General features: G+C 42.6%; 1 protein-coding gene across 7 annotated transcripts in view; it reads left to right on the top strand.

Moving 5' to 3' along the window:
- Positions 1-13,730, top strand: part of LOC125484203 (ergothioneine biosynthesis protein 1-like) — a 57,607-nt gene that overhangs the window by 32,260 nt on the left and 11,617 nt on the right. For all 7 annotated transcript variants that reach the window (XR_007263047.1, XR_007263045.1, XR_007263046.1 and 4 more), the window contains 3 exons: positions 1,557-1,713; positions 5,023-5,117; positions 10,107-10,277. Coding sequence is in view for 4 of the 7 variants with exons in the window: in XM_048601970.1 (XP_048457927.1) it covers positions 1,557-1,713; positions 5,023-5,117; positions 10,107-10,277 (423 nt within the window). In the remaining 3 variants the exon portion in view is untranslated. The remainder of the gene's footprint in view (positions 1-1,556; positions 1,714-5,022; positions 5,118-10,106; positions 10,278-13,730) is intronic.

Below are 13,730 nucleotides of genomic sequence, written 5' to 3'. Positions count from 1 at the left end.
CTCCTTCCTGCTCACTCACCTCCTTCCTGCCCACTCACCTCCTTCCTGCTCACTCACCTCCTTCATATCCATCTCCTTCCTGCCCACTCACCTCCTTCCTATCCACCTCCTTCCAGTCTCCAGCTCCATTATCCCATTACTGCACCATCTTCCCATTGAACAGATCGCATCCCTCTCTATCCCTGATCTAATCCTGACAATATGGGGCTGGTTAAGGTGCTGCTCACCCTTCAGCCTATTGAGGTCCTTTAGTCATCAGTCCACCTCCTGCCATTATAGGCTAACCAGCAAAGCCCACTGATGTCCCTTGTATTCCTCCCTAGGTTTCCTGCTCTATACCCATCTAAAAATCCAGATTACTTCTCCCCAGTAGCCATCCCTTCTTCCCAGAGACTACTTGCACACTACTCAGTTCTTTGCTGACTGGCCAACAGCTCTTGAGGGCAGGGCATTCTCTCACTGAAGGGCAGAAATCCAAGCCTCACCTTATTAAGATTGTCCAGAGCACGTTACGGCTGTGGGCTGGCCTTGTTTAAAGTCAGTCACTTAGATACCAGGTGGGGAAGGTGGGAGTGAGCAATACACTCACAAGCCCCCACCCATCCAACATACAGACATTGGTTTATGAGAGGTAATCAGTTTCTCTCAGTGAAAGCATTGAAGATGGTCACAGTTTTCTATTTAAGGGGACATCTGAGGCTGACTTGATTAAATCCTTCAATAGGAATCTGAGTAAAGATCTGGTTGGAAATCAGATTTGGAGATTTTAGGGATAGGTGTAGACTTATCTTCTCCAAAAAGAGCTTCCCTTTCCTCAATCTTTTAGTCAGTAAGCTTCCTCACTGGGTGCACAATTGGACATGCTCAACTTAAGAGAGGGTTAGGTAGTGGCAACGTGAAGATGGACAAATATAATGTTGCTTGATGGTTTTGGGTGGACAGTAAAGGATTTACACAGACTTTGCTGAGGTAACAATTGGATATGACAGAGTTACAGTATTTGTGACATTCAAGTGATACTTGAAAGGAGAGTCTCCTTCAACCTTGTTGTGGAAGCCAATTGAATAAGGAACAGTAGCAATATCATTAGTTCAGAGAAAGCATTCTTGCTTCTTTGCTGAAAAGTGTAAGACCCACTTCAGAGACTCAACATGTAAACTAGGTTACAGTTTAGTGCTGTACTGAGGGAGAGCTGCACTGTTGAAATGCTGTCTTTTGGATTAATTGTTAAGGCAGGATCGGAAATTCTCTCAATGCAGACATTTTTTTAAAAATCCCTCTGCATTATTCAGAGTCCAACAAGATAGTGCTCCTGATGACCTGACCAATACATACACCTTAACCAACATTTCCAAAAAATATTATCTGGTTATTTTGTCATTGCAATTTGTGGGATCTTGCTACACCCAGTTTGACTGCCTTATTTGTTTAACATTTCAATGGTGACTGTACTTCAACTGTATTTCATTGGCTGTGCTTTTGGACATCCTGAGGAAACTTTGATGAAAATCACCCTCCTGTTGGGACTATTGGCTTTGATTTTATTGTGTCCACAGGGTGGTTCTTGGATCTCGACAGGGGACGAGGCATCACGATTTGCAAGGTTTGCCTTCAGGAGGCACTTTTTCCAACATCTGGGTTTTCGCTTGGTCAGAACATGTGGTCTGATGAAAACCTCCGTGAGAGTGGTGAATACTGAGACGGTTACTCCAGGTATGAGGACAAAAGAACCATCACACTATTTAAACCTGAAGCCATTGAACATCTGGGATGAAAATGCCTTCCCAATTGGAAAAATCCCAATTCCAAAAAACGTCTTTCAGTGGGGAGAAAGGGAAACAGTGATAATGCATATAGAAACCAGATGTGTATATTAAGAATGAAAAATTAAGGGAGTTGATCGTATTTTCTTTGGAAAAGATGAAACATTAAGTTTAATTGTGACTTTAAGGATTGTGATGAAGATCTGTTAGCTTGAAACATTAGCACAAATATTTGAAACACACAGAATCTCAATCAGAAGAGCTGAAGGGAATGCATAAGTTAATGCTTCAGGTTTGATTTATTTTATCAGATTGCAGATATGCCCCCCCTCCCCACTCTCCTAAGGTCGGGTGATTATAAATGGTTATATTTATTTGTTTGGTTTAACAAAGATTTTATTTTTGGTACAATCTATAACTTAGACGTTCACAGCATTGAATAAGACATTTGGACCTATCATGCCTGTGCCAGCTTTTTAACGGTACAATCCGAAACTAATCTCACTTCCTCGGTCCTCTCCAGTAGCCTGGTATAGTCCTGCTTCAGAAGAATATGAGTTTCTGCAATAACCATTCCCCTTCACAAAACAATATACGTCCAAATGAGGGTAGGGCAGTGGATGTTGTCTATAAGGACTTTGACAAGGTCCCACACATCAGGCTAGCCACGAAGATTAGGCTGCATAGGATCCAGGGAGAGAATTAGGAGGTATCGTTGATAGCAAGGAAAGTTATTGAAAATTACAGAGGGACCTTGATCAGATGGGGAAGTGGGCTGAGGATTGGCAAATGCAATTCAATGCAGATAAGTGTGAGGTGTTGAACTTTGGAAAGTCAAACCAAGGTAGGACTTATACAGTAAATGGTAAGGTCCTGAGGAGTATCAGAGGAGCAGGAAGGCTGACGTTTCGGGCCTAGACTCTTCTTCAGAAGAAGGGTCTAGACTCAAAACGTCAGCCTTCCTGCACCTCTGATACTGCTTGGCCTGCTGTGTTCATCCAGCTCTACACCTTGTTATCTCAGATTCTCCAGCATCTGCAGTTCCTGCTATCTCAGGTCCTGAGGAGTGTTGTGGAACTGAGGGACCTAGGAGTACAAATACATAGTTTGTTGAAAGTGGTATCACAGGTGGACAGGCAGTTAGAAGAAGGCATTTAGCATGCTGGCCTTCATCAGTTGAGGCATTGAGTATAGAAGTTGGTACGTTATGTTACAGTTGTGTAAGTCGATGGTGAGGCCGCACTTGGAGCATTGTGTACAGTTTTGATCACCCTGTTACAGGAAAGGCATAGTTAAACTGGAAAGTGTGCAAAGAAGATTTACGAGGATGTTGCCAGGACTTGTAGGCCTGAGTTATAGGGAGATGTTGGCCAGGATAGGAACTTATTCCTTGGAACGTAGGAGAATGAGGGGTGACCTTATTGAGGTGTATAAAATCATGAGGGGCATAGATAGGATGAATGCATATAATCTTTTTCCCAGGGATGGGGAATTGCAAACTAGAGAGCATAGGTTTAAGGTGAGAGGGGAAAGATTTAAGAAGGGCCTGAGGGGCAACTTCTTCATGCAGAGAGTGGTGTGTATATGGAATGGGCTGCCAGAGAAAGTGGTTGAGGCAGGTACAATAGCAACATTTTAAAACGTTTGGATAGGTACATGGATGGGAATGGTTTAGAGGGATATGGACCAAATGCAGGAAATTGTAGCTAACTGAGTGAGCACCATGGTCAGCATGGACCAGTTTGGGCCAAAGGGCCTGTTTCCATGATGTACTGCCCTATGATTCCATGACTCTATGGCAATCCCTCATCACTGGTTGCACAATTTGAGCATATCTCTCTTGCTTCACCATCAGATCCATCATAATTTTATAAAACTATATGAATCTCATTGTTTAGTCAAGTGGTAATAGTCAGAGAATCTCATGCCCCTCATCATAATCTATGCCTTCATATTATTCTCGTGAATTGGATTCATACAAAACAATTTCAGCTAGCTCAATATTGTCAGGCTCCCCTTCTTCATTCAAACCCTCCATTTGTTGGTTGCAACAAGGTTAACTTGGAAACAAGGATCCCTTCCCTCTCCCAATTCCAATGTGTTTATCTTTTAACAGGAGACAAATGAGCCAGGTTTATTGAGCTAAAGATAAAATGAGTTTATTAGTTATTAAAATGTAACACACTTGTACACAAACAAGTCATTGTGAAGTAAGCAAAAAAAACATTTAAAATGTTGTACTAATCAATTGGTTTATCTATGTGGAATAGATAGTGTAACATTACAGACCACCTTTTAAAATACTGGACTTATTTGGTTAAAATGCACACAGGATAAGATTCTAAATAAAGATGCGGGGCATCATTGGAAGCACAGCTTGCTTCCATGAGTGACCTAAATTTCCTATATCGAGGAGACTAAACGCAGACTTGGGGACTGGTTTGAGGAGCATCTGCACTCTGCACACACGAACCAATCCGATCTTCTGATTGCCACCTACATTAACTCCCCCTCGCACTCCTCTGGTGGTACGTCCATCCTTGGCCTCCCCTACTGTCAGAATAAGTCCAAACGTAAACTGGAGGAACAACACCTCATATTTCACCTTGGGAGCTTACAGCCCAATGGCCTGAAATATTGACTCACCAGCTTCAAAATTTTTCCTCCCACCAACCCGGCCATCTTCTGACTCACCTATCCGCTTCACCCTTTCCACTGACCAACCACAATAACCCCCTACTGCATCCACCTGTCTCCATCTCACCTACCCTCCCCCCAGCCCCACTCCCCTCCCTCTATTTACTTCTCGGCTTCCCTCCCCCTCCCCAGTCCTAATGAAGCGTTTTGGCCCAAAATGTTGACTTTCCTGCTCCTCGAATGCTGCCTGGCCAGCTGTGCTTTTCCAGCTTCACATTTATTAAGAAGTGTCACTGCTGGCTTTGCGTTTTAGAGGGTTTAAACACTGGCCTTTGATAATTGGAAGTGCAAAGATGTGATCAAAATATGATCTGAATAATCAACAGTGTTATAAGTTTGTTGCATTATGCATTAAAACTTCTCTTCTGAAGAGACTAATTGTGTATTGTCTGTATGGCTGAAATGTACCTTTAATTGCAGCAGGACTGCAGTCATATGTTGTATGATGTTCAACAGTTTGCAAAACAAGAAAAGAAAAGCATATTTAGGCTTTGCATTGCAACTCTTCAGGCATTTTCCACAATAAAGAGATTTTCACTGAAGAGGCATGTGTTTTCACCAGATAACTCAATCACTGTTCCCAAGGAGACTGTACAACTGATCACCGTTTCCAGTGCCAACACTCAGCTGCAGTATGAGACGGATGTTGCTGTGCAGGTAGGACAGCATCTTTCTGAAGCCAGTAGTCTCAGTCAGGTTATTGAACAGCTTGATTTATCTGGATTCTCTGAAGGATTTTTTTTTCACAAGTTTTGGGTAAGATGAATTAAGTGCTTTTGATCAAATATATTCTAACCAGTATTGGCTGAATAGAGGAACATTGAAAATGTGTAGCAAACAATATTCCTCATGAATAACTGTGCCAATAAATCCCAAATGTAAAACATGAAGATTTCCATACTTGAATCTGGAATTGCTACTTTCTCTTCTTATAGATGCTCCAGGCAAGGCTCACAATAATCATGTTATAGAACTTGTAAGTAATGTCATGCTAATATTCTATGTTCTTCTTTCAGTTATATTCTCTAATATTTCTTTTCCACTCCTCGCAGAAATGGGTCAGAAGTGTAAAATGCTATATAACCTGTTCTCCACAGGCTATTCAACTATGGGAAAAGGGAGTGGGGGAGTACCAGAGACGAACTATAGCCTCACTCAATAAACATACTTTCTAACAGGTTTAACACAACAGTGACCAGGAATAGGAATCATTAGTGAGTTTTTTTCTCTCTAGCCCAAGGGCTGGAGATGCTTTTTGGTGTCTCCCAAGGCCTGGGACAATCAGAGTGTGGCCCAGGCCAGGAGCAGCGGTGGATCCCTGTGCCTGATGTCTCCATACTGATCCAGCCAAAACTGGATACGAGTTGCAAAGTGCAACCTTTCCAGTCAGTAAAGCTCAGAAACTGTTTATTTACCCATTGAACAATAGATAGAACAGGTTGCACCTGAACTGGAAGGGCACAAATATCCTGGGAGGGAGGTTTGCTTGAGCTATACGGGATGGTTTAAACTAGATTGGCAGGGGGTGGATTTGTAATTCAGAGGATGAGGTATTCAGCCTTCCAACAGACACAACTGGAGGTGAGGTTGTTAATAAAGAAATGCGGTTGATGGAGCGTAATTGTGGACATAGAGATGGTTTGAGGTGTGTATACTTCAATGCTAGAAGTATCAGAAATAAGGCGGATGAACTTAGAGCATGGGTCAGTACTTGGAACTACAATGTTGTGGCCATTACAGAAACTTGGGTAACTCAGGGACAGGAATGGTTGTTGGAATTTCCAGGATTTAGATGCTTTAAAAGAAATAGGGAGGGTGGAAAAAGAGGCGGGGGAGTGGCATTGCTAGTCAGGGCTAGTATAGCAGCTACTGAAAGGCAGTTTGAGAATGATAAGTCTACAGAGTCAGTTTGGGTTGAGGTCCAGAACAAGAAAGGAGTCGTCACTTTGTTGCGGTTTTTTTTACAGACCCCCTAATAGTTGCAGGGAAGTGGAGGAGTGGATTGGGAGGCAGACACTGGAAAGGTGCAGAGTTCACAGGGGTGTAGTCATGGATGACTTCAACTTTCCAAATAATGATTGGAAACATTTTAGTTGTAACAGTTTAGATGGAGCGGATTTTGTCCAGTGCATTCAGGAAGGATTCCTGACACTATGTAGATAGACCAACACGAGGAGAGGCCACTTTGGATTTGGTGCTTGGCAATGAACCAGGCCAAGTGTTAGACCTGTTGGTAGGAGAGCATTTTGGCGGTAGCAATCATAACTCTGTTACTTTTACAATAGTCATGGAAAAGGATAGGTACATACAGCAGGGTAAGGTTTATAATTGGCGGAAGGGTAATTACAATTCTGTTAGGCAAGAACTGGGTAACATAAAATGGGAACAGATGCTGTCAGGGAAGAGCACTATAGAAAGCACTATGGAGATTGTTTAAGGAATGCATACTGCGTGTGCTCGATATGTTTGTCCCTAGCAGGCAGGGAAGATGCGGTCGAGTGAGGGAGCCTTGGTTCTCAAGATAGGTCGAACGACTGGTTAAGAGGGAGAAGGAGGCTTATGTGAGGTTTAGAAAACAAGGAACAGAATAGCCTCTGGAGGGATACAGGTTATCCAGGACGGAGCTGAAGAAAGGGCTTAGGAGAGCTATAAAGGGGCATGAGAAAACCTTGGCAGATAGGATCAAGGAAAACTCCAAGGCTTTTTACACAAACGTGAGGAATAAGAGAATGACCAGAGAAAGGGTAGGTCTGATCAAGGATTGTAAAGGGAATTTGCGCACGGAGCCTAAAGAGATAGGAGAGGTCCTTAATGAATACTTTTCTTCGGTATTCACAACTAGAGGGACCTAGTTGTAGAGGAGGACAGTGTGAAACAGGCTGGTAGGCTAGAGGAGGTCGATGTTAGTAAGGAAGATGTACTAGGAATTTTGAGGAAGTTGAAGATAGATAAGTCCCCCGGGCCTGATGGGATTTATCCAAGGATTCTATGGGACGTGAGGGAAGAGATCGCAGGGCCTTTGGCGATGATCTTTTCGTCCTCACTGTCCACAGGTATAGTGCCGGAAGATTGGAGAGAGGCAAACGTCGTTCCCTTGTTCAAAAAAGGGAATAGGGATAACCCTGGAAATTACAGGCCAGTTAGTCTTACGTCAGTGGTGGGCAAATTATTGGAAAGGGCTCTGAGAGATAGGATTTATGATCACTTGAAAAGGCACAGTTTGATTTGTGATAGTCAGCGTAGATTTGTGAGGTGTATATCATCCCTCACAAACCTCATTGAATTCTTTGAAGAAGTGACCAAACACGTGGATGAAGGTAGAGCAGTGGATGTGGTATACATGGATTTAAGTAAGGTGTTTGATAAAGTTCCCCATGGTAGGCTTATGCAGAAGGTAAGGAGGCATGGGATAGGGGGAAATGTGGCAGATTGGATTCAGAATTGGCTGACCCTTAGAAGACAAAGGGTGGTAGTGGACGGAAAATATTCAACATGGTGCTCAGTTATGAGTGGTGTACCACAAAAGTCTGTTCTGGGTCCTCTTCTATTTGTGATTTTTGTAAATGATTTGGATGAAGGAGTGGAAGGGTGGATTAGTAAGTTCGCGGACGATACGAAGGTGGGTCGCGTTGTGGACAGTGCGGAGGGCTGTTCTAGGTTACAAAGGAACATTGATAGGATGCAGAGCTGGGCTGAGAAGTGGCAGATGGAGTTTAACCCTGAAAAGTGTGAGGTGATTCACTTAGGAAGGACAAACTTGAAAGCAGAATACAGGGTTAACGGAAAGATTCTTGGCAGTGTGGAGGAGCAGAGGGATCTCGGGGTTCATGTCCACAGTTCCCTGAAAGCTACTTCCCAGGTGGATAGAGTTGTTAAGAAGGCGTATGGTGTGTTAGCTTTCATTAATAGAGGGATTGATCTCAAGAGCCGTGAAGTTATGCTCCAGCTATACAAAAGCCTGGCTCGGCCACATCTGGAGTATTATGTCCAGTTCTGGTCACCTCATTACAGGAAAGATGTAGAAGCATTGGAAAAGGTGCAGAGGAGATTTTCCAGGATGTTGCCTGGAATAAGGGAAGGTCTTACGAGGAAAGGTTGAGAGAGCTAGGGCTTTTATCTTTAGACGATGAAGGATGAGAGGTGACTTGATAGAGGTGTACAAAATGATCAGAGGTATAGATAGAGTAGACAGCCAGAGACTTTTTCCTCGGGTGGAGGTAGCTATTACGAGGGGGCATAGTCAGCCTCATTGGGGGCATTTAAGCGACTATTAGATTGGTATATGGATGATAGTATAAGGTAGGGGTGGAGGTTAGATAGACCTTAGTATTAGGGTAAAAGTTCGGCACAACGCCGTGGGCCGAAGGGCCTGTACTGTGCTGTACTGTTCTATGTTCTATGTTCTAGAACAAGATTTTTCTTTTCGGGTACTGCTGTAAGCATGAGAAAACATGTATAGCTCCAAGCTGTGAACATCAAAGAATTAATGTCTGAATATTTTTAATTATGGTTCAGAACCACTGTAAATACAATAGTACGGTTGACACAAAGTTCGATGTTATTGTTTGAATGGGTGGGGAAATAGCGTAACAGCCAAAGTTCTACCTGTGTCACTCAATGCAAAACCATATTGGTTGCTCCTTTCTGTTATGGAAGTATTTTCCTCCATTTGGTGCTTCATCACTGCTGGATTGGCTGAGACTAGGTTTCCAGCATACTAAAGTTAAGGATATATTTAAATGCATATATTGATAATTCACTTTGTTTGGTTTCAAGTGAGGATGCTGTGTGACACCAAACCCGTCAGTAGATTACTGTTGAAGAGACAGTCTCATTGAAGAGTGTCTCAAGTGTGGCTCAAATCAATTTACATACTTTATTTTGATGAACAAGAAACATCAAATTTCTACAAGAATTTTTTTTTGACTCTCAGTTTACTTGTTCTTTTTACTTTGGTCCCTAGTATTAAAACATTTCCCAAAGTTAGGCATTTCTTTGGATCAATACTGTCAGTTGACATCACAATCTTGAACATGTCACTGAGGTCATCCAATAGCTTCTTAGTTTTAAAGATAATCAAGTCCAATTTGTTTAACTATTTAATATAGCTCCTCATATCAGAACCATCCTGTCAAAATGGAATCTGGCAGTAACAAAGAGTGAGATGTTTTCCCAACATGTGTACAAATTGGTAGCCCAAGCTTTTGGAAGAGGCAGACATATCAACACACCGTGGAGCAGTTAATGATGGCAATGACCAGCTTACTATCTGCTTCCACGGGCAACAGAGTACATTTTGCTTATTGTGGATCACAGACTCACAACACAAACCACTCACCCAAATTGGTGCAAATTACAGTTAGTTTGCAGCCTCAGTTATGACACCCGTTAGAAACCAGGATTATGAATTTACATGAGGCAGGAAGTTTCCCATTCAAAAACAAACTTACATTTCGTGGAAAGCCTTTGAAGTGGCCAGAGAAAATTAGCAATACTCTATACATTTTTTTTTTCACTCCAGCTATGAGCTTTATAAAGGGGAGCATTATACAGGGTCTTACAGTTTTCACCTGGTTCTAAAAGTCCTTGTCATCTTTCCCTTGTATGTTGTGGAAATGTTCTTGTTGTACTGTGTGATTTACTCAGGAACAGCTTGAACTGGAGTACGGAGACCTGAGCAAAGCAGGTTACTACAACCAGTTGTATGGAGTGTGCAAACGGGTGGTCAAGGAACAGCAGCTAGCTGGGAGCACGTGCCTTGTTCTGGGCAGTGGAACTGGCCTCGTCTCCTTCATGTTAACCCAGTTGTTTTGCAAGGTAATATTTTAACTGGTCTTACTTATTCATAATCCAAATATGTTTGTTCTCTCCTTCTTTCCCCTTTTGTAGTTACTGGTGCCAGGTATGAGTCTGAACATGACTATTCTCCATGCATGAGTCTAGAAAACAGCCATTTACAGCATGTAGATGGGTCTGACCCTATTCTCTCCTGATGCCCAAACATAATGTAATTTAAAGCAGGAGAGGGAGCCTTAACCACTATCCCACCTTGCTCAGCTTGAATTTTTCAGAGCAGCAGTTCCTCTGTCCCATCCCACACTGCTGGCCTTCCAGCCCAATTTGTCTGCTGGTAACTAGTCCTGCTTAGCTCCTTCCTATCCAACTCAGACCTCCCAGTCCTTACCCTGTGGTCCCTGCCAGTGAATCAGTTCTCAATTCCCCTCTCTACATCTCTCTCTATGAAGTCTGTTCACTTTTGAATAAGGCTCACGGTATTGAGAACTTACCGAGGATGATTGTATCAACATCATGGTCTTGATAGAGGTTTTGGCTGAGAGGGGCTAACACCTTACTGCTAAATGGACCCCTCCCAGTGCCTATACCTTCCATCACTTGCCTTCCAAGATTGCAGGCATAGTGGTGAGGCTCCTATCATTGGATCACATCTTGGCCTAACTGCTCTACTTCTCTGACACTTTCTCCTCATTTGAGAATCTCTCCTCATCCCATTCTTTTAACTTCCATTTAAAATTCCTTGTTCTCTGCCATCCATTTGATGCCAAAGGCATTTTCTCACTGAGGTATTTTCACGAAATTTCTCCGTGCAATTTTTCATGCTCAGCGATTACAACTTCCATCCCGCTCAAGTTGTTTCTCCTTTGAGTTCACTGCCCTCTTATCTTTGTCAATCTCTGCATCCTCCACATAAACTTCATAATTCATATTCATGGCTATTTGCTTGACCCTTTCCTTTCCTGCCTCACTCCTGCCTTCATGACAATAGCAGATGAGGCCATCCCTGATCACTGCTTCACCCTCATCACACTCCCATGTTCCAGACTTCTGGACCTGCCCCTGGGAAAAAATTCATCTCCCAATTCACTTACAACCACATTTTCAAAATCCCAGTAGTCTAACCATTCACCCTGATCGCTCACTACTGCACCTTGAATTCTGCTGCCCTCACCCCTATTAAACTATTCCTGTCTCTCTCAGCCATCTCCAATCCCCTGATACTGCCCTCATTTCTGCTTTCTTAAGTCAAACAGACACAGACTTGAAAGGATATAGTGGCTAACTGGGTTTAATCATTCATCACAAGACCTGACCGAATATATAAAACACTATATAAAAACCAAAAGAACTGCGGATGCTGTAAATCAGGAACAAAAACAAAGTTGCTGGAAAAGCTCAGCAGGTCTGGCAGCATCTGTGAAGGAGAAAACAGAGTTAACATTTTGGGTCCGGTGACCCTTCCTCAGAACACTATAAAACACTATGACGTCCTGTTGTCATCTGTCAGTAAGTGTGAGAGACTTTTTTGTCCTTAACATTGAGATAATTCAATCAACTGTTTTGACCACTTACTCCCCCACCACCTCACAAACCCACCAGGCTACTCTCCTCTATAACTCCCATGTCCTCGTCCTGAACTTACATCAGTCTCCAGTTTCTCTGCTATCTCCCTCATGCCCTCTCTGGGCTCATCCTGCCCATGAGTTCCATCCCCTGCTCCCTCCACCTTAGTCCAACTGAACTGCTGACTACCAGCTTCCTTTCCTAGTCCCCATATGGCTGACAGCTTTGATTGTTTTGTCTCATCATGGATGATATCAGGGCAGTAGTGAGAGATGATATCGGTTCTACTGAACAAAAGGTTGAATCCATTTGGGTGGAAATTAGGAATAGCAGGGAGAAGAAGTCACTGATAGGTGTGGTCTATAGGCCACCAAATAACGACATCGTGGTGGGGCGGGCAATAAACATAGAAATAGCTAATGCATGTGAAAATGGTACAGCAATTATCATGGGGGATTTTAATCTACATATCGATTGGTCAAACTAGGTCGGTCATGGCAGCCTTGAGGAGGGGTTCATAGAATGCATCCACGATAATTTCCTTGAACAATATGTAATGGAACCTACGAGGGAGCAAGCTATCCTAGATCTAGTCCTGTGTAATGAGACAGGAATAATTAATGATCTCACAGTTAGGGATCCTCTCGGAAGGAGCGATCACAGGATGGTCGAATTTAAAATAGAGATGGAGCGTGAGAAGGTTAAACCCAGTACCTATGTCCTGTGCTTAAACAAAGGAGACTATGATGGGATGAGGAAGGAGTTGGCTAAGATTGAATGGGAGCAAAAACTTTATGGTGGGTCAATTGAGGAACAGTGGAGGACTTTCAAAACAATTTTTCACAGTGCTCAGCAGAAGTATATTCCAGTGATAAGGAAGAACTGTAGGGAAAAAAGAAATAGTCAGCCATGGATGTCTAAGGAAATAAAGGAAAGTATCAGATTAAAAAAAAACACATACAAAAAAGCAAAGATTAGTGGGAAACTAGTAGACTGGGAAATCTTTAAAGGCCAACAGAAAGCCACAAAAAAAGTTATAAAGAAAAGTAAGATAGATTATGAGAGTAAACTAGCTCAAAATATAAAAACAGGCAGCAAAAGTTTCTATGAGTATGTAAATCGTAAAAGAGTGGCGAAGGTAAACATTGGTCCTTTAGAGGATGAGAAGGCCAATTTAATAACTGGGAATGAGGAGATATTAAACAGTTATTTTGTGTCGGCCTTCACAGTGGAAGACACAAATAACATGCCGAAAACTAATAGCAAGAAGGTTATAGCAGGTGAGGACCTAGAAACTATCATTATCGCTAAGGAGGCAGTGCTGGGCAAGCTAATGGGGCTAAAGGTAGACAAGTCTCCTGGCCCTGATGAAATACATCCCAGGGTACTAAAAGAGGTGATGGGGTAAATAGCAAATGCACTAGTAATTATTTACCAAAATTCACTGGACTCTGGGGTGGTTCCCGCAGATTGGAAAGCAGCCAATGTGACGCCACTGTTTAAAAAAGGAAGTAGACAAAAAGCAGGTAACTATAGGCCAGTTAGCTTAACTTCGGTAGTGGGGAAAATGCTTGAATCTATCATTAAGGAAGAAATAGCAAGACATCTGGATGTAAACATGTAAACATCTGGATGAACACCCAGCATGGGTTCATGAAGGGTAGGTCATGTTTAACTAATTTGGTGGAATTCTTTGAGGACATTACTTGCATGGTGGACAACGGGGAACCTGTGGATGTGGTGTATCTGGATTTCCAGAAGGCATTTGACAAGATGCCACACCAAAGGCTGCTACATAAGGTAAAGTTGCATGGTATTACAGGTAATGTATTGGCATGGATAGAGGATTGGTTGACCAGTAGAAAGCAAAGAGTAGGGCTAAATGGGTGTTTTTCTGGTTTTTCTGGTTGG

This window comes from Rhincodon typus, chromosome 10 (assembly GCF_021869965.1).
Source record: "Rhincodon typus isolate 14 chromosome 10, sRhiTyp1.1, whole genome shotgun sequence".
NCBI lineage: Eukaryota > Metazoa > Chordata > Chondrichthyes > Orectolobiformes > Rhincodontidae > Rhincodon > Rhincodon typus.
The sequence above is the reverse complement of the archived record's forward strand: the minus strand, read 5'-3'. Positions and strand labels throughout refer to the sequence as shown.